The sequence below is a fragment of the Mugil cephalus genome, chromosome 3, assembly GCF_022458985.1.
Source record: "Mugil cephalus isolate CIBA_MC_2020 chromosome 3, CIBA_Mcephalus_1.1, whole genome shotgun sequence".
Lineage (NCBI taxonomy): Eukaryota > Metazoa > Chordata > Actinopteri > Mugiliformes > Mugilidae > Mugil > Mugil cephalus.
The window spans coordinates 16872738-16898320 of NC_061772.1; the positions used below are offsets into that span (position 1 = coordinate 16872738).

The window sequence follows — 25583 nt, forward strand, 5'->3', positions numbered from 1 at the left end:
TAGTGAGTCAGACTGAGCGCTGCTTATGAGCGCTGGCCACCGCCAGTGCGCAGGGACCTGAAGACTTCCAGCCAATGGCTTCAGCGGCTGAACGACTTTTTTTTCTGTTGCACTGACTGAGGCATAAAAGATCCTGCCTTCGTCCAAATAAATAAATAAATAAATAAAACTCCCCAGTCTACCGGCGCTGCAGCCCGCTCGTTATCACAGCAATTAGTCTAAAAAGCAATTTGTCAGTTCAAATCAGTTGGGCTCGGTTGTGAAAATGAATTTGGTCAAATTAAAAATTTTAAATGGCAAACCATCAGATCCCACTTGTATCATTGCTATCAGTCAAAGGCAGATATTGCGTCGTTTGCCTCAGTGATAATGTCTATAGCACACTGTAAAAAAAACTGTGGACTGTAGATATGGAAGACGTGAAAACCTCTCACAAAAACATACATTTTTTAAAAATAAATAAATTAATAAATGAAAGTGTGAAAGTAAGTTTTGAAAACATGCATAATGTGTCTGAAAAAAAGTCACACAATTTTCTATCTCCACAACTGTAGCTCTGTTTTTAGAGCCACTGTATAGAGCTTCAAATGTATCTGTTTCTGTTCTCCTGTGTATTCATTTGTTTTTCTAAGTTTGAATCCTAAATGAAAAACTGCTGGCATGTGTTTGTAAAAAAAAGTTTCAAAAAGAGTTTTGAATGGGTGAACTTTTATTTTAACATTACACTTTGAAAGATTTGTGTTCCTGTTGCAGCGTTCATTCAGAGTTGATTTGAAACACAATCAGACTGTCTTTAAAGAAAAGCTTGGGTCGTGTACACAGATGCAAACGTTTGTTCTTAATCTATTGTTTCTGCTATGATGAAGACCAGTATATTTTGTATGTTTTCGTTTAGCTGAGTATGACAAACTGCTCACACTGGGTGCGCTTATGATCTGGTTGTCAACAAGCAGAATATATAGCAGGCTTAGAGTTTCATTGTTTTTTCATTATGTCATTAATCCCATGGGAATGTAACGTGCTTGTTGTTGAAGGGATATTCCAATTTCATGGGAGAGTAGGGGATAATCTTTTTCTTGTACTAGCTCAAGATTTTATTCAATCTTTTCCTAAATCTAAACCCAATTCCCAATTCATTCTAATTTATCTCAACAAAATATTCGGGAAGTGTCTGTTCCTGCTAAATCAACTGAGTTATGGATGGGTGATCTGGTGACCTGTTCGATTGGGTCAATTAACAACAGGACGGCTGGACACTGTCACGTTGAACAACAGGTCTTTGCTTCACAACTCAAGTTGCGATACATGCTGGCTCTGTCAACGCCTGTTACGACAATAAAAAAAATACCCGTCCGCAGTTGTCATCAACAGATGGGTCTTCATCATTTAATGGAAGAAAAATAAATTGACTCATTGCAATCATCTGGTGAGTTCAACACGTACAATTCATTTTAAGGGCAACAAAACCAGAATGAAGAGCAGCGGTGCGTGTTTTGAAAATGTTCAATAAAGGTTGTTGAAACATTTACAACTCAGCCACTGAACTTAATATAAAGTAGGTCCAGTCACATAACCCATCAATTAAATGACATTACTCACTCACATTGATCCCCCTTTTCTGCTTTTCCTTATCAGTTACTTTAAAAAACTTTAACGTGAGAGTCTATGAGAACAATCCTTGAAGCCATATTGTGAACCATCAGGACTCCATGGAACAATGCTCTACACTGATTTGATTAAATTCAAAGGTGCATGAACGGGCTACTAAACATCAGTCACTGACAGGCAGAGAACTCAATTTATCTGGTTGACTTAAACCAGACAGGTGGTTCCTCCAGTCACCTATTAGAATTCTTTTTACAGCGCCTTCCCTCTCCAAACACTTTCCAGTGATAACTTCCCAGATGGATCTGTGTAACAAACCGTCTGGGGTACCAGGTTGGCTGGCCTGCTCTGCAAATTGAGAGTGAATCCAGGCTGCGTGTTTCTGTTGCCGTGCTTTTGAGTCTCTGAAATCTGACACTGATGTACTAGAGTACATTAATAACCGTTAAGCTTTTTGTCGGAAATGACGGCTCTGTTATAGTTTGAGCACGGACAGTCTTTTAGGGTAAAGACAGCGTTCAAAGCAAAAACATGGGCAACATGATAGGAGCATATGTTGCAAACTGTACATATCACTGTCTTGGATCTACCTCATCCACACCCAAGATGAAAAAAAGACAGTGTGCGTCACTACATAATGCACACATTTGTGAACATGAACTGTCCACTTCGGGCTTAATTGTGGAGTGCGGTTTGCAGAGATCCTCTCTCTTTGTTGAGAACCAATTTGAGCGGATGATTCATCAAGGAGTCTGCTAAAAAAAAAAAAAATAGTTAATGTGAAGAGGCACTTTACAATTCAGTGCTCTTGGCGTTATTTGTGTTCATTCAATATGCATTAGTTCACTCTGCCTGAGTGTTTCTGAACAGCATGATACGCCTTGATTTGGTCATGATCCGCTTTGTTATTTTTGAACGTGGTCGTGTCTCCGACTCTTCTCATACGACAGAGAAATGCTACAGATTTGATTGGCTACAGTGGATTTGGTGATATTACAGATGATCGGGAGTTACAAGGTCGTTTATGGCATTCTCTTGGTCCTGCGGGAGTTTGGGTTTAGAGATTGTGATGTAACACAACCCTCTGATGCAGAGAGTAGCCGTGACTACAAGAATTTCAACTACACTGCTTTTACCAAGACAAAAAACAACAACAAAAAAAAAACAACTTAGATTTAGAAGTGCAAGATAATTTGTCTTGTTTTAAGAGTTAATTTCTTATTCCAAGTGTTTGACTTGCTTACTTCTAGATTTAACAATCTTAATTTAAGAAATCTTGTCAAGTGAAATTGTCCATGCAGCAAGATAATTTCATTTGTTTCATTTGTTTTCAGTTCATCATGGAGAGAGTTTGATGGTACATTTGAACTGAAGTTTTGAATATTATATATAATGATCCTGTATCTTGATCTTACAGGAAGCTACGAGTTTCAGTCCTTCGTGATTGCCACTAGGGGGCAGACAATGAACTTGTCAACTCCAACAGGTCTGAGCAGAGGTGTCAAACTCAAATTCATAGCGGGCCAAAATTTAATAAACCACAAAGTCGCGGGCCAGAATATTATTATTTTTTTGTGCATTTATTTATACGAAAAGTATAGCCACATAAAGCATTTTTGTTTATCTTTTGGGGTCTGCACGCAATGCATTTGATAATAATATAAAAAAGGAAAATTTGCAAAAAAAAAAAAAAAAGAAGAAAAATTACTATTAATGCTTTGGGTCAAGTTGAGGCGGGGCTTCCATTGTGTTTTATTTACATATTTTTGTCCCAGACCGTAAGTATTTGGGTCCTTGTTTTATATGCCCCCCTCTACCTACTCAGCAAGGGACGAGTTGTCATATTTCATTGCGTTTTTCAATACTTCATTCTTTTCGTTGCTAATGTACTTATCAATTGCATTTTGCATTGCATTTGCAATTGCATTCTCAACCCCTGATATTATATGTAAACAGATATTCTGCCTCCCACCTGTTTTCCGCTTTTCTTTTCTCCATTTTTGGGAGGTGCCGCGCTGCGCCAGTAGCAGCATGCGGACGCTGCTACTACTGTCAACAAAGGGGAGGGTGTAGACGGGTCCTGTCCTGTTCTGGCCGCGCCACTAGCATTATGGGATTTGTAGTATCAGCGATGCGGCCAGCTCTGGTAGTTATTTGGCATTTGGTATTTGTATCCTGTTGGACATTTGCGTTAAATACTGTCAACGTTAGCATATGGACTCAATGGTTATGGTCCAGAACATGTCTTGTGAGTGCACAGTGACCCTTTTCCATCATCTTCTTATCAGTTCTTGGTCATGTGGTTTCTGAGCTGTTGCATTCACAAGAGTGGGACAAGTGGACGTAGAGCTGTATGGACAAATAACCCCAAAACATAATGCCTGGCTACAACTATCACCAGCACAGAGACATAAAGACAAGCATGGAACATAAGGTACGTAGCTAAACAAACACAATCGGACAAGTGAGCGATGTGTGCTGTAGGTTGAGCCTAGGTTGTAGCCTAACTGCAGTGAGGGATGAGGGGAATGGAATCGGGTGAGCACAGGTCAGGAGGAAATCAGGAATCCGGGAATGACTTGAGTGGGTTAACAGAACGAATGGATTAAAGAATAAGGCATAACTGTGATTTTAGCTATTATTTAGCTAAAGAATTCTTCTAAGGTGTAGGTTACCAGCTGGACGTGCATCCACAAAAACTGTGAATATTTCATCCAGCCACTTGCAAAAGCTCAATTATGACTGTTGCATTGTGTTTTTAGTGAGCAGTTTCTGCCTGCTCACCGAAGGCAATGGTTGTACAAAAAGAGGACATATCTCTTTCATTCATTACTTGATTTTTATTCCTGGGTAACTCTGCACAGGTAATGGATGTTGATAATTTATATGTCACTTATGTTGCTGTTGTGTGAATGTTATAATGGTCTTTTCAGGGTGCTGTATGTGAAGATCAAATGAAGTCTGCTCTATGCACACAAAGCTTTTTGTCCAGTTAGTGATGATAACGCTTCTCACCAGGTATTGGTCTCTTACTGTGGTTACATATGTCTTTCTGCTATTTTTCTGTTTTTATTCTGATTGCATCAAATTTATTGTTTTATTTAGGGATGACGGTTGATATCTTTTTAGTCTTCAGAAATCCTTCTGACCACTTCTATGGATAAGAAAATCTATGTGATAATGAATAAAACAAGAATTAAACATATAGGAAAAAACCTAACGAACTGTATGAATACATTAGTCAACTTTACACATTTGTTATTCGTCTGTTTCAAACAGATTGAAATCATACAAAGTGGTATAAAAATAGAGAAGTACCACAGATTTTATAAAAACATCAAACAATCGTGCACCGTTCCATTACTCCTAAATTTAGTAAGTCAACAGTGCGTCGGCTAAAAGGGAGTGAAATGGAATAAAGGAGTTCCATCAGTCAAGGGAAACAGATGTTTGATATCCCTGCCAGTAAACATGCAGAGAATTTTCTACTCAGCACTCCCTCGCAGCTGGGCACCACCTTTAGGTCTGTTCTCGGTGATTCTTTTTCCACTGATCACCTTGGTTTCAACCACTGTTCACCACTGCTCTATGTGACAAAAGTGTCTGTGTATTCTCTGACCAGCAAGACGGACACAGCTACACACACTGATCTCTGAACCATTTTGTTGTTCTATAAATATGTCTGGCCCCAGGCCAAAAGGACAGAAGCCTAGTGTCGCCCCAGATTATAATATATTATCACCCAAGGCCGCTTTTGTGAGGGTGGATCATATGTACGCTCATCTATTACAGACGAATGAGCTTACATTTATTCATTCATTCATTTTCTGTAACTGAGCCTATCCAAACTCATTGGGTGAGAGGCAGGGTACACCCTGGACAGGTTGTCAGTCTATTATAGGGCTAATACAGAGAGCCCCACCTAGACCGGACCAAGCACCTCCGCCCCATAACGATGACATGTAAGTACCTTTAATGCAGCATAAAACACCAATTGTCATATCGCAGAAGAAAAACATCAGGCTGCTGTTAAGAACGAGTGATGAAGCTGGTGGCTATCGTCTTCAAAACATATTTACAATCTAACTCTTTAAAATGCCAGTGAAGTTTGTGCTGTTCTTACTCATAGTACTAAACATGCTCCTTCCGGTACCATCACAGCTGACATCCGCTGACTTCGGTCTGATGAAATCCCCCCCTGTAATCAGAATTACTCATATGAAACACACCTTTTGTTCTCTTCCACTGTGTCTCAATCACACCAGGTTGTGTCTGTTTGATTTTTGTGCAATCCAATGGCTCAACTCCATACTATTGTAATTGCGTATCAGTGACAGTGTTCTTCTTTCAGAGTTACTCATTCAGAAGTGTCTCAACTACACTATTACAAGGAGCCTTTCTATCTGAACCTGTTTGTTTAAGTATTTATCCATTGTGTTATCGGAGCAGTCACGTTTAGCTTTATTTGGATCAAAGGTTGCCAGTCAATAATGAACCTTCACTGCCAATAGCACACACTGCTTGGCCACCAAAAAAAGCATTTAGCTTTTATTACAGCAGCGTTCAATGTAGCACTACTCCAATAAGAAGCATCTGCAATGTCACCAGATTTATTTCCATCCAGCGTTGCATTCATTTTTCACCAAGATCTTGTATTGATGATGGGAGAGTCTGACCACTGCACAAAACCTTCATCAGCACATCCCAAATATTCTCAGTGAGGTTAAGGTCTGGACTCTGTGGTGGCCAGTCCATGATGCCTCATGCTCCCCGAATCACTCTTTCACAATTTCATGAATCCTGGCGTTGTCATCTCTGAACATGTCCATGCCATAAGGAAAGAAAAAAATCCATTGACGAAGGTACCTGGTCATCCATTTATTCAGGTAGTCAGCTGACCTCATTCTTTGGGCATAATGTTGCTGAACCTGGACCTGAGCAACTGCAGCAACCCCAGATCATAGCACTGCCCCCACAGGCTGGTACAGTAGACACTTGGAATGATGGGGGCATCTCTTCATCTGCTTCTCTTCTTACCCTGATGCCCCATCACTCTGGACCAGGGTAATTCTGGACTCATCAGACCACATGGCCATCTTCCATTTGTATAATCTGAGGCAGAGTCTAATCTTTATGCTCCCTAACAAACTGAAGCCATTTTTTCCCAGTTAGTCTACACAGCTGTTCAGTCCCAGTCCCCTCTACCACTTCAAGTCGGAGTGGGTTGCTGATAAACAATGCACTTGTGGTGAACAAGATGGCGGAGCAGCCAGAGCTACTCGAATATTCAATGCCGCACCCACTGACTGAGGGAAGTGACGTATTTCTTGATATGTAAAACAGAGAAACATCATGCATGACGAAACATCATGCATGACGTTTGAGATATCTTTAACTATCATTCTGCCCAGTCAAAACTGACTTACAGATATCTGCAATTGTCATTTAAGATGTGTGACGAGTTGAGTGACGTTTTCAGTGACGTCTTTGCAGATATCTGTAATTCAGCTGTGCCTAGTCAAAACTGAATTATAGATATCTCTATATGTCGTTTCAACTAGTCACAATTACGTTACAGCTATCTTGAATGAAAAGTCCAACTGTTCAAAATGTGATTAGAATTAGTCAGAAAGATGTTGTTGATATCTACAATGCTAATTCTGGATAGTCAAACTTTGTGTGTACATGTTGGCAATAATCTGTTTAAACAAAAGAAATGGCAGTTAGGACTCCTGTCCTAGAGACACCTTTTATGAAGTGGATATATTTCAAGTAACAAACACTTATTCATTTGTCTTCAGAGATTATTCACAGATGGATTTTAACAAGAAAATACTTGTTAAAAATCTTTGTGGAAATTCCCATTTTGTTTTTAAACCAGCATCATGTACAGTAGCCTATGTGGGGAAATCATAGTGCTGTGGAAAAAGAACACTAGGGCTACTTACTGTGTTGTTGATCTAATGCTGGTGTATTGGCCATAAATATATTAGCTGTGGATCATTTAGCAGGAAAACTGTAATCTTTAAACTGACGTTCAGGGTCAGTGATGCCTTTGACCCTGAGTTGTGTTGGAAAGGAAATCGCCTGGATATTTTGGTTCATTCTTCTGTTGTTGATAAAAGAAAAAGTTATATTGTGAACCCCTGTGTGCGGTATAATCCAATCCATAATATTAATAGTGTCCAAAACTCTGAAAAAAAAAAAAAAACTGAAATGACGCCCCTGGGCTGTATCCTGCTGAAGATGGGGGTATATATTTTTTTGGTCTGATTCATTCAGATCGCCCACATATAAGACTTCGAGACTCCGGAAACACGTTTTTACTGTGCGTAGTGTTTGGAGAGCAACGTAGAAGTACCGAGGCACGAGGAGATGGAACTTGTTCTTTTACTCCCGGTCTGGTTATTGTTTTCCTGCCTCAGTAATTTGACTGAGGCGAACTTAAAGCATTCTCCGAGGATGATATTCTCAGACACAGGTAGGAAATACTTTTTTTTTTTTTTTTTTTTTTTTTTTTTTTTTATCACTTACGTTAAAATGAGACATCGGATAGTTCAAAGACGCAGGGAGCAGACCATCGTCATAGTAAAGTTGGTGGATGGAGAGTTATATCCATGTGTTTAGGATGAGGAGACATTTTTTGGTTATTTTTGCTCTTCGTGAAACACATATTAAAGTTATGTGATGATAACAGCCTTTACGTGCGGAGTCCTGTTAGAAGAGTTTCCGTCCGCGGGATCATGAACGAAGTGACCTTACATTACATACATTGATAAACATTTGTCGGCAGGAATTTTGGAAACATCAGTAAAGAATGTTATTTTCCTGTTTGTGTTGCTTGACTGTAATGCACCAGCTTCCTGGTATTCTTTGTCCATGGGTCTTTCTCTTGTCGAGATCAGGCGACTGACTCGTTGCGGGGATAAACTATCTGAAGTTATAACTTATTCCCTTTACTTCAGACTTCACCCAGTTGCTTTCTGTGACAAAAACACACAGTTCCACTGGAAATCGTGGATACTCATGCCATCATGATGCATCCACTGTGCTTTGGAGTCACTGTAGTCTTCTGTGGGCATCATCCCGTGGGATAACACAGTGTGTTCTTTGTTTCTCAGAATGCACCAAACTGTGGATTTGTCCTCTCCTGATATTCTTGTTGTATTTTTGTGGTGGAATAGTTTTTTTTTTCAGCCTGTGGATGAGGTGTTAAATACCACTCGAGAAATCAACTGCAGACCTTTAATCACGTAACTGAGAAAACAATGAATTAATATCTAACATCTCTCGACCAGTTTTTGAGCCAAGTGTCCAATCACTTTGAGCTAATGAAAATATGCTATTACAATAGCAGTTGTCACAACAATCACAGCTGGAATATTGTGAGATAAAATTAGATCACCCCATTTCCTCTAATAGTGGCTGGTATTCAGTTAATAGCCGGGTGTCTAATAATGGCAGGGGGCTTGGTTTACGCGGAAAGAAGAAGATTTGACGTTAATTACAAGAAGTAGGCTTTGAAACATGCAAAGCAGAAGCAGAACAGAGAGGCCTTTGAGGTTGGGTCGTTTTTTTTCATGTGTGCACGGTAACTACTGTTAAAAAATTAAAAAAAAAAGGCACTTTTCCCAATAAATTGAATGGTAGGAGAAACATATTGGTACCTACAGGTATGAAACTAAGGCAGTTAGAAACAGTTACCTCCCTCAAATGAAAGCCGATCTCCAATAATGGCCGGGTAGTCTCGGCTGCTGAGTAAATAGATTTGTAGGTTAGAGAGGAAGCTGGTTACAGTAGAGTCATTGTTAATGTTATTGTTGGAACTTGTGTTGCTCCCACTATAACAATGGAGAATGTATTAAGTTAAAAAACATTGCTGCACAGGAAAAATTGAGAGTTGATCACCCCCGTCCTCAAATGTCCCCCTGATGGCCTAATTTTACAGTTTTTAATTTTATTTGTTTCCCTCTTGCACTGCACAGTACAAAGGCCACCACACAATGTGTCCCAGGCCCAGCCCAGTGTGTAAAATACATAAATGAGTTGCAGTTGTTGGAAGAAGCTGCACCTTAGCCTTGCTGTCTGGGCTGCACCGCTGGGCTGGTGGTGGAGCGGTGGCGGTTGAAAAGTTCATGTGTTGGGTTGGTGAATGGGGTCCCCCCAAGATGCAGTTGTTGCAGGTGCTTCCTGTCATCTGCAGAACAGACCCTGCACCAAACACTCATAGAAGATGATAGCTTGCTCTCCACCGCACATGAATAAAAAGGAGTCACTATTTCCGCAGCTGCTCCTCTGATGGAGATGAGGGGAGTAGGATGGCATCTCTTCCTACAGTCTGTCGCCATCCGCTTGTTTCTCCCCTTGCCCTACACCAGCTAACATGCTCTCCCACGCCCTGCCTGTACACATACTCATTTCTGTTGGCCTTTAGTTCAACCACAACTGTGTCAACTGCAAATAAACCTGATGGCCACTGCATCAGACACCAGTTATTCCTGTAAGCTTGCACGTTTGTGCGCTGTTTGTGGTGTGCTTATGTGAGCATAAATAAAGGGTTTCTCAGGGTGTCAAATGCCAGGTTATCTGCTTTGAAAAGGGTGCGTTAAACTTACAAATAGTTTTACTCTTCTCAACACTTTGTCTCTCATGTTTAGGTATGGGGGCATTAGCAGAAAAGACAGGGGGGTCCTTTGGCGTTTATTATAAACCATCGAATAATTGTTGAGATATTTCAATCTTGGCCAAAGTAGCGGAGAGACTGACAGGCACTGCCATACCTAACATAGCTATACAGTACATTGTGTACAGTAGCAGCATGAACATGGTGTACACACCTATTCCACACACTGGACCTTGCTTGTAATTCAATATGTTTTCTTTGTTTTGTTTTTTTATTTCTGCAGCGAAAATATTGAGTTTACCGGAACACCAAGCACCTGTACAGATTCTACTGGACAACCAGAAGGACACTGCCATAGCTGTTGGACAAGCACACGTCATTTTCCCCAACTTTCAAGACTGTACAAATGTAACAAAAAGTTGAATTTAGTACATTATGCAAGTAAGTCATAGAATTATGACTTTGTGAGAATATGGAGCAAAGTTAATGTCCTGTGTTATGTCTCTTTGCAGAAAGAAGAAAAGGTGCTGTGGCAGGAATGCAAGGTAAGGCAGAGCAGTTTGTTTTTCATTCATTGTGAATAGAATAGAATGCCCTTAATTGCCATTATACAGTGTACAACGAGATCGGAGAGCTTCTCCTTTTCAGTGCAAAAAAAAAAAAGTACGTACAAAATAGCACAAAGAAGGCATTATTTACAAGATATCCAGCTGAAGTTAGAATGCTAAAAAAATATATTGAAAATATACGAAGTTATGAATAAACTACATATTGTGGTTATTGCATCAGTGGAAAAAGTGTAGCAGCAATGGTAAAGTGTCAAGAAAAAACAACCATTCACACCTAGGCTCAATTTAGAAAACCCACACAGACACAGGGAGAACACGCTGTTGCTATGAAGAAATACACCACAAATTTCTCGCTCTTCTCACCCAGGACTGCAACTATAACATCACTGTTGTACAATGGAGGGAAAAGGCCAACCACCTGTTTGTGTGCGGAACCAATGGCAGGCTGTCTCAGTGCTGTGACTTGGTAGGTTACTGTAGATATGGTACTAATACTTCACGAGCTATGAGAACAGCTAAGGGAGCTGGAGCTTCACCAACACTACTTCTTTTTATGAAATTTATTTTAAACCCAACAATGCTTCTGTGAAAGATCCAAACTGAACTTCCTCTTTGTTCTTGAAACTTGTTTTTTCTACATGTAAGGTAATGTAATGGATGTTATATGAAGTCATTCAATCACATTTGTGCTCCCAGCGATGGAGAGTTGTGGGGACATTTTAAGACGCACTGTGTTTTTGTTTGCTTGTTTCGTAGAATGTAACACAGCCGTTATCCACCTGTTTTCTTCCTGATGAACTGAGATTTATAAGTGATAACATAGAGGAAAGTGTGATAAAGGAAGGCGAACAGGCTGCCCTTGTGGGTGAGTTTTTCTAAACACAAAATAATATATATATATAATATATAAGTACTAACTTGCTTTTCTACAGTTTGCTGTACTGATATACTACACATGTATTTACTTACAATGCCTTAAAATGTGCAATTGTTCGTTCCAGAATCTGGGCAAAAAGCGGATCTGTACATCACACAATCTGGGTCTCAAGAACATGCCGGCCTTTACAAGTTTGGTGAAAAAACAGTTAGACCAGTAAAGTGTAACAAAGGTATTTTGCATAGATAAATTAAGAGAATTTCTTCTTGCTGAGAGAGGTTGAAAGAATAATGCTTTTTTTCTGTCTTTAGATGAGCACTATGTGGGTTTGGTGGTCAGCAAAGGGAGAGAAGATCGCTTGCAGGACAAAGTGTATGCCTTCTATAAGCAGAAAAACACTGACACTAGCACGTATAGCGATATGTGGCTCCCTTTTGTGACCCGAGTATGCATGGTAAGGCCCGCACAGTATGATAAAAAGCACTGAACTGTTCTCGTTACACCGTATGTGGATTAGGAAGAATTGATCCTTTGGCTGTGTTCTCCTTTTAGTCAGATCGTGGTGGTCCCAAGAACAGGCTGCAGTATAAGTGGACTTCCCAGCTGAATGCTAAGCTCTTCTGTGGAAACAATGACACCAAACAGCATTTCTCTGAGCTGGTGGATACGGCCACTGTCCATGCAGACCACTGGCAGGATACCAAGATCTATGCACTGTTCAGAAATGAATGGTAGGACACCATTAGCAGGGTGATTGTATTCGAGGAAGTGTGTATTTGTGAGGTTTTGCCAAAGTAATAACACTTTTTTGACTATTTGGTGTGATCTCAAAAGTTAACTGCAGTTCACAGTGACTATTCAAATTTGGTCAGAGGTCATCAGTGCACATCACATGCCTTTCCCAAAAATAAAATTCTGACCTAACTTGTGACCCAGTTCTCTGCATCAACATCATATGAACAGTCATTCCTGATGATATAAACCAGCCAGTCACTTGCTATGGTTAACTTTAATCATGAGAGAGGAGTTGAAAACCTCACGCCTTGATTAGATTAGTCTGAACAGATGAAAGGAGTTTGTGCTAAGTTGGGTTCTGTTTTTCTTTCTTTGTTCTTCTAGTGAGTCTACCCAGTTGTTTGTTTTCCTGGTGTTTCAACTACAATGCAAAAATCGTTCCTTGACCTCAGTGTACAGTCATGTTGCTACAGATGTTTCCGTCTGAGCCTGCTGACTTGTGCTCGTTTCTCCGCAGGGGAATGAGTGCGGTGTGTGTCTACACGATTCGAGACATAGACAAGGTCTTCGCAAAATCCACATTTAAAAACTTCAGGACAGAAGGCGACACGTCAATGCGAAGAGAGGTATGTGATGTATGTAGCAGTGTCACTGAAAGAGACTGCCAAATCCGTCGGGATATCTTGGTTCTCTGAAGACCACTCCCGCCCTCAAGCTTTACAGCCCCCTGAAGTCTCACAATAATTAGAAAGCATATCCATTGTTATTGCTATAATTTCATTTTTTTCTATTCCACCTCCATCATTCCTCTAAGTTCAGCATGTTAGTCAGAATCAGAATTGCTTTATCAATCCTAAGGGGAAATTACTCACCGCTACAGCAGCTCCTACTCAAAATGTAGTCATTTCCTTCTCACGAACACTGCCCCCGTCTCCCCTGACCTCCCCTTCCACCTGTTCTGTGTATGAGCACCAACACCTTTGTCACTGGTTGGAATGGTTAGAATAATTGGAATAGTGCTGTGCCCAGAGCATTTTTCCATATTTGCTAACTCATTCGCATATTTGTTTGTTTGTTCCAGTGTCGTCGCTTGTGTCATTAACCTTCTTAAACATGTACTTTTTCTTTCCTCAGTGTGTCGCTGATAGCACTAGTCAGATTTCCAGTGAAATCCTTACGATGATTGAGCGGACTACAGAGATGGATGACTGGGTTCTGCCTGTGAAAAACTCCGGCCCAATTCTCTTCAGCCACCACAACTACACCCACATCTACGCAGACAAGTGGAACAATGACTTCACGGTTTTGTTTCTGTCTCTGAGTGAGTGTTACACTTTAATATCTGTCGGGATGTGGACTACACTGTATAGATGCAAGGACAGTTCCATGCACAGGTTCCCTGACAGCCTTTGTTACTTTGTGAAGAGCATTTGAACAACCAATGCTGTTCATGCTGATGTTCAGTGGTAGCTGAGACAGACAAAGAATGGGCGGTAGAGAGGCGGGATGGTGCTCAAAGTTCAGATGGGGTATGTGGCTGGACTTGTGGCGTCTGACGCACACATTCCTTGTATGGAATGGACAGACAAAAGACAGATTATAACAACATTCATTATCAACAAGTGTTTGGTTTGGCGCTTTTGGTTGTGTTCTCCGTTCTTCCCCCGAAACAGGATAAAACAACATGTGACTTTATTTAGTGAGAATAACATGTGGCTGAAAATGTGACTGAGAGACTCATGTCCAAAAAAACAAAAACAAAGCTAAAACAAAGGCAAGAGGACTTGTTGGGTTTTGTTGAAGATGTTTTCCCACTCATCTTAGTTTAGTTGTTGAAACTAAGGCTAAAACAAGAAAGTTTCAACCTCACTCTGTGAGTTACTGCAGGAGTCATTTGAGGTAATCAGATCTGAGATGTGTGAGTAGGATGCTTGTAGTGTAGGTTTAGTCAAAACTCCCCTCCATTCTCCCCTTTGCTGTGTAATAGGTAACGGAGCAATTCATAAGGTGACGCATAATGAAAGTGACACCTTTATCACCGCCGAGTATAAACCCTTCAAAGAAAAGACCCACATCGTTGGCATGCTCTTACACCCACAGTCTGTGAGTATCACCACGCTTCATACACACTATCGGGTTTTATTCACATTGCAACAATACTACTAATTAAATTACGGAAAATTGTGGCATTTTTTACAGAATAATGTGTAACTTAGATTAACGTAGTTGGAACTTTTTCATTTCCAGAATAGAATCCCCCCCAAAAATAATTGTGCGTCTTTGCAGGGAAAGCTGTATGTGAGCACCAGACGTGAACTGGCCCAGCTGGATGTGGCAAACTGTGACCAATATGGAAACACCACAATGGACTGTTCATTATCCAGAGATCCTTACTGTCACTGGAACGGCAAACACTGCACCAAGGCAACGTAAGACCTCTGTACTTTATTTAACACTAGACCCAGTAATATAAGTGTGCAAACATCCAGAGCAGCCTTAAATGATCTGTTATCCATTCTTGTCACCGAGCTGGCAGGGCAGTCAGCAGCTGTCTGGCGACTATCAAACAGGATTCATTAAAGACATTAAAGGCTCCATAGCGCGCCATTAGTTGTGATGTCTTACTTATAATATGTGCGATGTGGGTTTGTTCAGTACGTGACTCACCACAAGCTACAGTGAACTGTGGTTACTTACAGCATGGAGCAATAGTTTGGATAAGGTTGAACTATAAATTACAATGATATTCACTCAAACACACTCATAGTACACACAATCATCTTTGTTCCGTTGACCTTTTCAGAAGTTCACTTAAATTTTTTCGTGTGTGTGTATGTTTTTTTTTCTGTTCTTTTTTTTAAAAAAAAAACACTTCCTCCACAGCGTGTGAGGAAATTCTAAGGAAATGGAGTTTTGGTTTTGGTTTTTTCATGCAGTGTAATTCTGATGAAAGAGCTTTTTTAAACATTTAAACCTTCCCTTATACAATGACACTGCGAGTTCTGTGTGGTCTGTCAGATGATCACTTTTAGAGGAGCTGTATGTTTCATGTGTGCTGGTATTAATTTATGTTCACTTGCCAAAGTCAACGTTGGCTGGAGAATGAAGATTAACCTCCAAACTAGTGTTGCGTTTAAAGGGGTTAATAAGGCCTTCGGCCTATGTATAACCTTGGGAAGAATCAAGAAGAATGTTACTTACGCTATCTCACCATATCAGTCGTTGTCTCTCGCTTCGCTACAGCTTGCTCACAGATTAGGACACATCACACCCTAATATCTCACATGCTGGAGACCAGATGAAGCTTATTGGCTACACATAGAAACTCACTGACACATGAAAGGCAGTACTCCTCCCCATTGTCTTACAGGCAGGGTCTAGGTAGAATAAGATCACTGTACGTACCTGAAGTGGGGCTTTTGGTTCTTTTTATCCCCAAGGTGAACTAACCAAAGCCTCAGCGCTGAAATCAATATCTATTCTCTGTGTAGCAAATAAATATCCAAAACGTGAGAAATTGTCGCGTGATTTGTGCGTAGGTGAACTACCCTTTCCAAACGGTATAAAGATCCTGGGCTGAAGGAGAGGAAAAGATCCTCCTTCACACCAGGCAGATACCATTCTCTGTAAAAAGGAAGAGTGAAAGAGAGCCAGAGTAGAACTAAACCTCTCAGTATGCTGCAGGTTTATTTATTTTTTTATGTGGGCGTTTTACCACCAACGCCCACATAAAAAAATACATCATCATCATCATCACCCCTTCAACCACAAACTCTGCAGAGGATCAGACGTCACTATGATTATGTGTAACTTGGTCCTCTTCTCTCAGAAAAGGAAATGATATCGATTTTTATTAGTTTGTAGAACGACTAAGAGATCATGTGATGATTCAATACAGTTAGAACCCAAACACAAGACACAAGAGGAGGTGAAATAATGAGTCCAACAAACAAAGGGTAATCCTACATAAGTAAGGAGAGGACAAATCTCCAAAAGTAATAACTAAAAGGCCAATAACTAGAAAACCACGCAACAGGAAGATTAGAATAACAAAACAGAGGACTGATTGGTGATAAGAAACAAGTGCAATTATTGAGAGAGGAGCTCCCATCCTCTCCATACACCGGGAGAAATCAATAAACTAAGGACACAAAGGAGGGAAAAATTAAAGATGAAAAGTAAAACTCACGACAAGAGACAACCTCCTGGGTCTTCTCAAATGAAAGCAGAAAGAGATAACAAACAAAACAAACACTTCCTCCTTAGTAATGCTTCAGACGCTTTTCCATCTGTGACTAACGTCTTGCTCAGTTTCACATCCAAGGACTCTTTGCCATAAAATCCACATGACACTTTATTATAAATAGCAAAACCTTAAAGAACGCCCCCTGTATGAGGACATAAAGCTTACAGTGTACTGCTAAGAGTGTGTATGACTTCTCCGTAGCTGGCGATTCATAAACATACTTTTCCTTTCACAGTGGGATTCAACAGGCTGAAACCAGCAGGAACACCGGTGTTCACCCTGCTCATCGGGGAAAAGGTATAAAGTTATTTATTTGAACTATTGCTGTCTACATTTTTCTCTCACTCGTTTAACTTCAATAATTTCATGTGGTTTAGCATAAAAAAAAGACTGATAATCTTCGGAGTTGTTTTTAGCTGTCTCATGTGAGTCAACCACAAGGCCCACCCTGTGATCGGAACACTTAAGAAATGTGTTTAGTAACTCAAACTTGTTGGTCCAGAGTCTTAGTGAATGATTAGGTAACTCTCATTTGACGGTTCCTGTTCGACTGCTCTCTCTGTGCAGGAGAATATCTGTAATAACCATGATTCATACGGCATGTAAAACAGTGAATTAGATATACATGTAAAGCATATTGGAATAGTAGATAAAACTTTACATATTTTAGTACAGGTCCAAAAGGCCAGTAACACTAGTCACTCAGTCACAGGCATACACGAGATTCAACTTTCACATGTGCACAGTGTTCCTGCTACTTTTTACCATTTTCGAGTTTTACACATCTTGCAGCAGCAAACTAAAATACAACCTGTCTGTCTTTTTGAGTCTGCTGCCTAAATGACAAACTCAAACTGATGTCATACACCGCCCATAAAGCAGCTTTTATGGTTAGCATATCATAAACCTTATCTGGGTTGACCTGGTCTCACATCCGCTGTTTCTCTCTGAATGTCACGGCAATGCTGCTACATTTACCGGCAAGCCACCTGCTAAAAACAGAAATAATTAATAATAACTGGTTAGGTGGTAGCTGTAAACATGTTCATGGGTATTTTATCATGGAGGTCTGGGCATTAATTGCTTGATTGGCTTTGGCCTTTTAAAGGTGTCTGTGCCAGACACGTTTTTCAACCACAGAGTTTCCACTTTCATCTGGGGGGAAGTGAAAAAGAAGGTTACCTCTAAGCTACAGTACACTCCTATTATCTCAATTACAGAAATAAAGTCAATGGCATTTCTCTGATGTGTCCATATGCTGATGACTCTGTTGTTTACTCCGTTAATCTGCCTCCAGCCCACAGGCGATATCATTGTACAAAACACTGCACTTCTACTTCGTATCTAATAATAATAATGCTTATATGTTAAACATGTTATGATGTTAATCATCAAAGCCTAGCCCAAGCTTAGTTCCTCTTACCATAATCTCACTTCTTTCAGTTCAGCACTAGCATGAATACCACCCATTAGCTTTCTGTTCCACTTCAACATTAGATTTAAATTTAAAGCCTACTTTCATTACACAGTCGAGGCTGCACATCCGTCTCAGACTTGTGCTGTGCATCTTGAAAAATGGTAAATGGTCTGAACCCTACCTTAGTGGTAATCGAAGTGCTTCTACACATGGCTTGGCTACAATGCCTGCCATGCTCTAACTGTAATAAGTAACAAGACCAGTTGTAGATTAAATAAAGACGTTAAATAAACATCAAAGCTAAATAGACCTACCTATGTTCCCCTCTCAGAATTTAGAAATGCCAATGAGGAGTCACAAGACGATGAGATTGTGATCAAACTTCGAAACCAGTCCAAGTTTTTCCTGAAGTGCCCGGTGTCCTCCCGTCATGCCCAGTATACCTGGGTCCACACTGGCGGCAACACATCCTGCAGCTCCAAGAACGAGCAGTGCCTCCTTCTGATTGACAGCATGGATCGCAACCTGGAGGGAACACACAAATGTATATCAGAGGAGATGGGTGACACAAAAATCCTGGCAACGTACCGACTGCAGCTGGAAAACAGAGCTGTGGGACAGCAAGCAAGCCTGATGCTCTGGGTCTGTTTAGTGTTTGTCCTGATTAACAGTTGGTTCCATTTGTAAATGACATGGTACGGCACGATAATATAGAGTTGCGGCCTGTGTGTGAGAGTGCATACTCTAGCAGTGGCTTGTATCATAATGCTATTAATGTAAGTTAGAATTATTTAACACAGATATTCCTCTGCATTTGGTACATAGTGTATCAACACATCAGTGTTAATACACTATTCATTCAAGTGCACGGCCCAATTTTACTGAAAGCAGAATTTAAGCTTTGATCAAAAGAAGCTTTAAAGGAATAGAAAACATGTGTGAAAGCTCAAGTATTCTTCTTTTAGCACAACATATCAGGAGTTGAAGATTCATTGCACTTTGTGTGTGTGTGTGTGTGTGTGTACTTGTACAGCTATCTTTCCGAGAACCAGTTTAAGTTTTATACCATCAGATTGAGGACATTTGTGCAAAGTGAGGAAATTTTGGCCAGTCATCAATTTTTGGCTTCATCTTTTGACTGTTTTGAAGGTTAAACCTCAGTTTTAGGGTAAAGGTCACAATTAGGCTATGGTTATGGTTATGGTTAGGGCTAGGCATTTAGCGGAGATGGTTAGCGTTAGGGTAAGGGGCTAGGAAATGCATTATGCCAATGAGTACCCTCACAAAGATGGCCATACAAGAATGTGTGCGTGTGTATCCACAATCCAATAATGATGTGGATTTTTTTAAGGTTTAAGTTGAATTTTAACAGTGGTTTTGTATGAACACCAATTTCAATGTAAAGTGGGGGGTATTTTGCACATGTTTTATTCTACCTCAGACAATGGCCTACTGTGATATTCTCTGAAACAAGTTAATACTGTGAAAAACTCCTGATATGTTGAAAGAAGTTGAGATATGTCACTTCCCCCAAGCCATTGCAGGCAGTCATGCGAACAGCCAGCAATCTCTGTGTGTGTCAACACAGTTTATAACGAGGGAAATTCAGCTTCCACCAGCTTTAGCACATAGAAAAAGATGTAACAGATATTTATGTAATACAGTAATATATATATATAATGCCGTATAAAAAATATGAAGTTGTATCAGCAATGGCCAGAGTCCATTTGGTTCCTCACAGGGAGGCGCTGTATGGTCTTCATGTGCTGAGGGATGAAGCTGGACAGAGACAGCAGCCTGTCACTGAACCAGCTTCTCTGCCTAAAAGGTGTCGCGTAGAGATTAGTGGACATTGTCCACGATGCACTGAAGTAAATTTTCCTTTACTCATTTCTAGACTTTCCGTTAGCTTATATTAAAGAATTTGGCTTTAACTTTGTTGCTTGCGTGTGTTGCTATTATTGCCTTATCTATGAACAACATTGAAAATTAAGAATGGCTTTAATGTGTACTGAAGCAATACAGTAATTTCCATAGAATTACCAGATGCCTTAAATGTCATCTGCAGAGTCTTGGGAAATTCTTTGGAGAAGGGCGAGCACACACAAAAAAAAAAAAAAATACGTGACAGGTTTTTGGTCAGCGTTTCATGCTCTGTGAATGTGAAAAAAGGAAACAGTTGCAAAACAGGAAGAGGAACAGAGTTTTGTGCGCAACAATAAACCTGCAAATGTGATGTGTGTGTGTGATGTGTCATTTTTAGAATGTCTATAATTTCTCAGTCGACTGGGCCCTTTCTGTGTGTTAATTGGTGATTCTAAACTGGATGTAGGTGTGTGAGTGTGAGTGGTGTGTGTTAGCCCTCCATTAGACTGGGACCTGTCCAGGTAGTACCCCGCCTCTCGCCCAATGACAGCTGGGATGGGTTCCTGGCCACCCCGACGGCCTTTAGAGGAAAAGTCAGGAAAATAAATCCATCTGTCGGTCCATTTCCGCCCTTTAGAGGAAAAGTCAGGAAAACAAATCCATCCGTCAGTCCGTTTATCCTGTTGCCTTTGCAATGTGGTTTCATTGCGTACTTTAACGTATCATATTTAACTTTCAGGTGAGGTCTACGTTGCTTTTTTTAAATACTGTCAATACATATTTGTAGTTTAGACATTAAGGTATTTTTAAAAGACTACCAACAGGCTCCAGTCTGTCACATACTACTGGTGTGACCATCGACATTTCCTGACCCAGATGAACTTTCAGTGTGAAACTGGGGGTTAAATCAGGGGCATTTCAGAAATGTTATCACAGATCATATCTCAATAGTAGCACTTCCCCAGACACGGAGGGAAAGCTCATATTTTAGAAATCTCCCATTTCCTACTTAAAATTGCAGGACTTGAAACAGGAACATGTGCAGGAAACCCTCTTGAAAGGGTGTGCACAGAATGCGTTTTAACTTTGTACATCGACATAACGGAAATGCGAGATAAACAGGCAGGGTGTGAGTTAGCCATATCTGTAGATGTGTACTTTGCAGAACAAAAAATGAAACACAAGTCAGTAAGATATAAAGTAAAACTTTATCATGACATACAAGTTTAAAGCCCTGAGAACCATATCTTTATATTAACTAATATGAACAAAACTGAATGTGTGAAAACCACTTTGGAAAAGTGCTCCTCTTAAATACAATCAGCACAAACCAGTTTTTACAAGCATTCGTGTGTTTTGTCCTATTTTTTTTTTTTGTTTGTTTGCTTTAATCAAAGAGAAAACTATAATAATATCAGTAATATCATTATTATCATGTCCATAATAATAATAACAGTACAAAAATATGCACAAACCCCACAGTTGAATTAATATACGGAGCATTGTACAAGCCAAAACAACAACATAAAATTGATAAATGAGGTATTCGATAACCACTTGCATATGCACCTGTTTTTACACAGATCAGGTTAGTTTTTTTTTTTTAAACAATTTAAAACTGAATTAACTCCAAAATCATCGGAGACAAAAGGTTCCGCAGACTTCCAACTTCACAGCTTCCTGAGTGACGAGACCTTGCCTGCAGCTAGTGACAACAAAAAAAATCAAAAAAAAAAAAAAAAAAGCGACACCGAATCCAGAGAAGAACACTAAGCAAAGTGACCGCAGCTTTCATCAGTACTTGTTGCTCTGTGCGGCTTCAACATCGCACGCAACAATGAGTGCGGCCCACTGCCATGAGGTATTGTTGTATGCTGAAGGGGTTGGGGGAACACACACACACACACACACACAAACAAACAAACAAACAATGCAAGTTCACAGGCACAACACATGGCATACGGTCACGCTCATCCACACAGCAGGTCAGGTGAAAAGAAGTTAGTGAAGCGTCCAGGGGGTTTCTGGTCGAAGCCTGCACGCTGGGTTGGTGAGGAACAGTGGATGACCAACCCTCACCACTTTCCACTCACATCAACAGCTCCCAACAAAGTGCCCCTCAGCAGCAGGCTCCCCCTTAAACAAACAGGAACTCCATGAATATAGACAACTCTACTCGTTTAAATGGACTTTAAAAAGTCACCGGTTTTCAGAAAGCGCCCTACTAACAGTTGCATCAGTGGCACCACCTGCAGCATCTTTACTGTTATTACAGGTGCACTCACTATATGTGCACTAAACCTGCCTGCGAACACGCACACTCACACGAACAGACATCCAAAGGCAGTGAAGCTACATTCATTGTGTAGATTAAGCACATGAAACAGAAAGCTGGGACTTACAAACAGGAAAATGCTTTAGTTACTCAGTCTGATTGATTAAAAACAAGGTCCACCAGGAGAGAAAAAAAAAAAAAAAAAAAAAAAAACCAAAACAAAATAAAACAACAAACATGAATAAATATCAAAAACTCAGCCGTTGACGCGGCAGTGTGAATGACGACTGGCGCCTAACGTCTGACTGAATTGTTTCCGAAACAATAAGTGACGACTCTCCAAGGGATTAAGCTCGAGGAGGAAGTCATTTCCCAGCCAGTTGACCAGATCTCACCAGCAACTACTTTAAGGCAGCATCTATACTTCTCACCTTTATAAAATACAGTTCTGTGTCATACGGGGTGGTGAAGGGTGCGCTGGAGGACTGACAGCAGCGTCCTCGCACCCTCAACTGTGATCTGCACTGCAAAACGTCTGCAAAACCTGACACATATTAGCTAAAATACAATCTAATAAAAGCAACAAGGCCGCCCACCTCAGGTCACTCTGGGCTTAAAGAGGTTTCTAAACAGTTAAAATGCCTCACATTCAACAAAGATAAAGCTAGGAAGTTCATTTTCCGGTCTCATCCTCTGTGGCGTTTTAAAATGCTAAAAAGTTAAAGGGCGAGGAGTATCTTACAATAAGAGGTGCCGGGTTGTCCAGCCGTCTCTGGATACTAAAAGGGACTTTTTTTATTTGTAATGTATAGTGTGTCACTAACAGAAAGGGACTGCATCTGTTAAAAACCAGCTCCAAAAAAGCCAAAGATTAAAACCAAGGAGCCAGCTCAGGAGGCTGCGGTGGCCACCGTTCTGATCTGGATAATAATAAGACTTGAATATCTGCTAGACAGCCCAAAGAAGCCCCGTGGTACATGTGCATGTCATGTAATAAAAGTTTGAGTCTTTAAATGTAGTTTTATTTCCACTGTACCTTTCCAATAATCAAGTCATAGTGTCAAATGTTAAAGAAGGGGATTATTATATCTCACTTAAAGGTGTTTCACTTGTTTTAGGAAAAATACTCATGATTAGTTTGAAAGAGATGCAGTATTTATTTTTTTCAGTCCTAAAGAGACACTGGCCTGCCTAGCCTAGCCTAGCCTAGCCTGGCGTAGCCTAGCCTAGCGTGATCAAGACTGCACAAGAGGTCACTGAGGAGGACTGACTGGGCCAGTCTTTGGTATCTAGCTGTGCAATAACCAGCAAATTAAGGTGTTAATACACTGGTCACATGATTGTACGCATGCATATGCTTTCGCCACTGTCGTGAAGGAGGACGTCAACTGCGATTTTTACTTTCTTCGCAGTCAAACTTGAGGTTAACGTGGTCGTTTTTTTTTCTTCTTTTTTTTTTTTTACCTTTTTCTTTTGACCCCTGTGACCTTTGAAGCCTTTTCAAAATCCTACAAATCTACATGAATAAGTGAGGACACTTCTGTTCCTCTTCCCTGAAAAAAATGCAGATATACCACTCTTCTCAGACAACAACTTGAGGAACAAAAAAATAAAATAAAATAAAATAAAAAAATAAAATAAAAATAAAAATGCAAGGAGAAGCAAGCATGAAACAGGTTCTACAAGTAAATACAGGAGAGAGAAAGCAAGCCCGTCCCAGTTCTTTGTCCCCAAAAACCAACAGCAGCGTATCAGCACATCCATGTCAGTTTCCGTTCAGACGGGACTGGGGGGGGGGCGTCAAGTCTCGATTGGCTTTGCAGCCGTATGAGGTATGAGGTTTGACTCTCCTTTTCAGAGAGTCTGAGGTATTCTTCAAACAGTCATGTATGCTTGTGCATTCTTCAGGTATGGTTTTTTTTTTGTTGTTGTTTTTCTTTAAATTAACAGTGATTCCTTGCAGTTGTCACATTGCTTCCTGAGAGAGATGCCCTCGCGAGCGGAGAGGCCGGTATGAGGTCTGATAAATATGCACTAACAGCATGTGCCTCAACATTCAGCCGTGTGGCTGTAGCTGGAAGAAGGACGCACGGACAAAACGGGAGACAATAAACTCAGGTCTAGTTCTAGGGGCTAGGAGCGCCTCAGTACGACCTCTGTGTAGCTCTCTGGGTGGAGACGTGAGCTCGTGGTCTACCAGGCTTGTTGTGCGTGAATGAGAGTTGCCGTTCCCCCAGTTTTGCGTGCTAATTAGTTAAAGACAGCTTGCAAATAGTTGTACTTTAACTTCCGCTAGTTTTTACGTGATCTCAACTGAGGGCAGTTGTGAAATGAGGTATTTAAGTGTGCTGATCTACAGCAGCCGATCATTCACCAGTTTGAGTTCAGCAAGAGGCTACAGCAAGAAACCTGAGCGGCCCGGGTTGGAGGCCTATCACTGCGAGGTGGACGCTCTGATGAAGAGGCTCCACTGGTTAGAGTTACCCGACTTCCCCTGATTGCAACTAGGTCAAAAAGAATACAAAAATAAAGTTGATTCAGGTTAAATATACTACAGCTCCTGAGGTAAAGACACCACTGCAGGTTACTTGATTTGAGGTATGTAAAAAGAGAAAAACTAAAAACAAAATCATTCTAAAACACAAAATCAAAAAGACAACAAAATGGCAACAAACAAACAAAATGTTCTATGATAAAACTTTTCAAGTTCAGTTGTGACTACACCTGTCAGTGGGTTTTGGCTGATCTGATTGTGTTTAGCATGTCCATTAGGATGAACAAGTGTATGTGTGTGTAGATTGTGTATGTGCATGTATGGTTGTATGTGTCTTTAGCGCTGTGTGTGTGTGTTTGTGTGTGTGTGTGTGTGTGTCAGTGTTAGATAAATGCATAGCAGTGCGTCTGGACACATGTTGTCATATAATATTCTCAGGCTCTGTGTTCATGATTGGACAGCCAAGAGGTTGACAGGTTGATGAGGTATTTGTTGTGCAACAGTTTCTTATTCTTGTTGGTTTTTTCATTGTACTGTATATTCATGCGAGGCCTCTTGGAGGAAACGGAGGCCAGGGGAGCAACAACACGCTGAGTTAGGGCGACCCGCTGGGCACGGGCTCAGCCGAGCCAGGACCCTTGGAGGAGGAGGAGGACGTTGGGCTGAGGGTCTGAGCCTGGGGTATGGAGAAGCCGAAGCTGGTGCTGGTTCCAGCAGGAGAGGCTGAAGCAGCAGCAGCGGCGGACACAGCAGGCCCCGGGGCCCCCCCAGACTTCTGGGCAAACAGGGTTCCTTTAGAGAAAGAAGACATATAATTAAATAAAGTTTGTCGTGGTAAGGTAAAGGTTACATTGATAGTTCAAATGAAAAAAGAGC

At 40.7% G+C, this 25583-nt stretch overlaps 2 protein-coding genes across 4 annotated transcripts in view; one reads left to right on the forward strand and one right to left on the reverse strand.

Moving 5' to 3' along the window:
- The first annotated feature begins 7909 nt into the window (after window positions 1-7909).
- Window positions 7910-20308, forward strand: LOC125005362 (semaphorin-7A). The gene is made up of 14 exons (XM_047580673.1): window positions 7910-8086; window positions 10512-10636; window positions 10741-10773; window positions 11165-11263; window positions 11554-11662; window positions 11799-11906; window positions 11986-12128; window positions 12227-12405; window positions 12927-13035; window positions 13544-13730; window positions 14397-14512; window positions 14696-14838; window positions 16891-16952; window positions 18404-20308. Exons 1-14 carry the CDS (start codon window positions 7981-7983, stop codon window positions 18757-18759), a joined length of 1875 nt encoding a protein of 624 aa, XP_047436629.1. The 5' UTR covers window positions 7910-7980; the 3' UTR covers window positions 18760-20308.
- An 819-nt stretch (window positions 20309-21127) lies between these two features.
- Window positions 21128-25583, reverse strand: part of LOC125005363 (AT-rich interactive domain-containing protein 3B-like) — a 46492-nt gene continuing 42036 nt past the window's right edge. For all 3 annotated transcript variants that reach the window (XM_047580675.1, XM_047580674.1, XM_047580677.1), the window contains exon 9: window positions 21128-25499. In XM_047580675.1, coding sequence (XP_047436631.1) covers window positions 25303-25499 — 197 coding nt within the window. In that variant the 3' untranslated portion in view covers window positions 21128-25302. The remainder of the gene's footprint in view (window positions 25500-25583) is intronic.

What these genes read in the sequence shown, in the direction of transcription:
- LOC125005362 (XM_047580673.1), top strand. Translation starts at nt 7,981, where the DNA reads ATGGAACTTGTTCTTTTACTCCCGGTCTGGTTATTGTTTTCCTGCCTC. An exon ending in ACTTTCAAGACTGTACAAAT is followed by an intron (nt 10,637 to 10,740) that starts GTAACAAAAAGT and finishes GTCTCTTTGCAG; the next exon opens with AAAGAAGAAAAGGTGCTGTG. An exon ending in TGCTCTTACACCCACAGTCT is followed by an intron (nt 14,513 to 14,695) that starts GTGAGTATCACC and finishes GCGTCTTTGCAG; the next exon opens with GGAAAGCTGTATGTGAGCAC.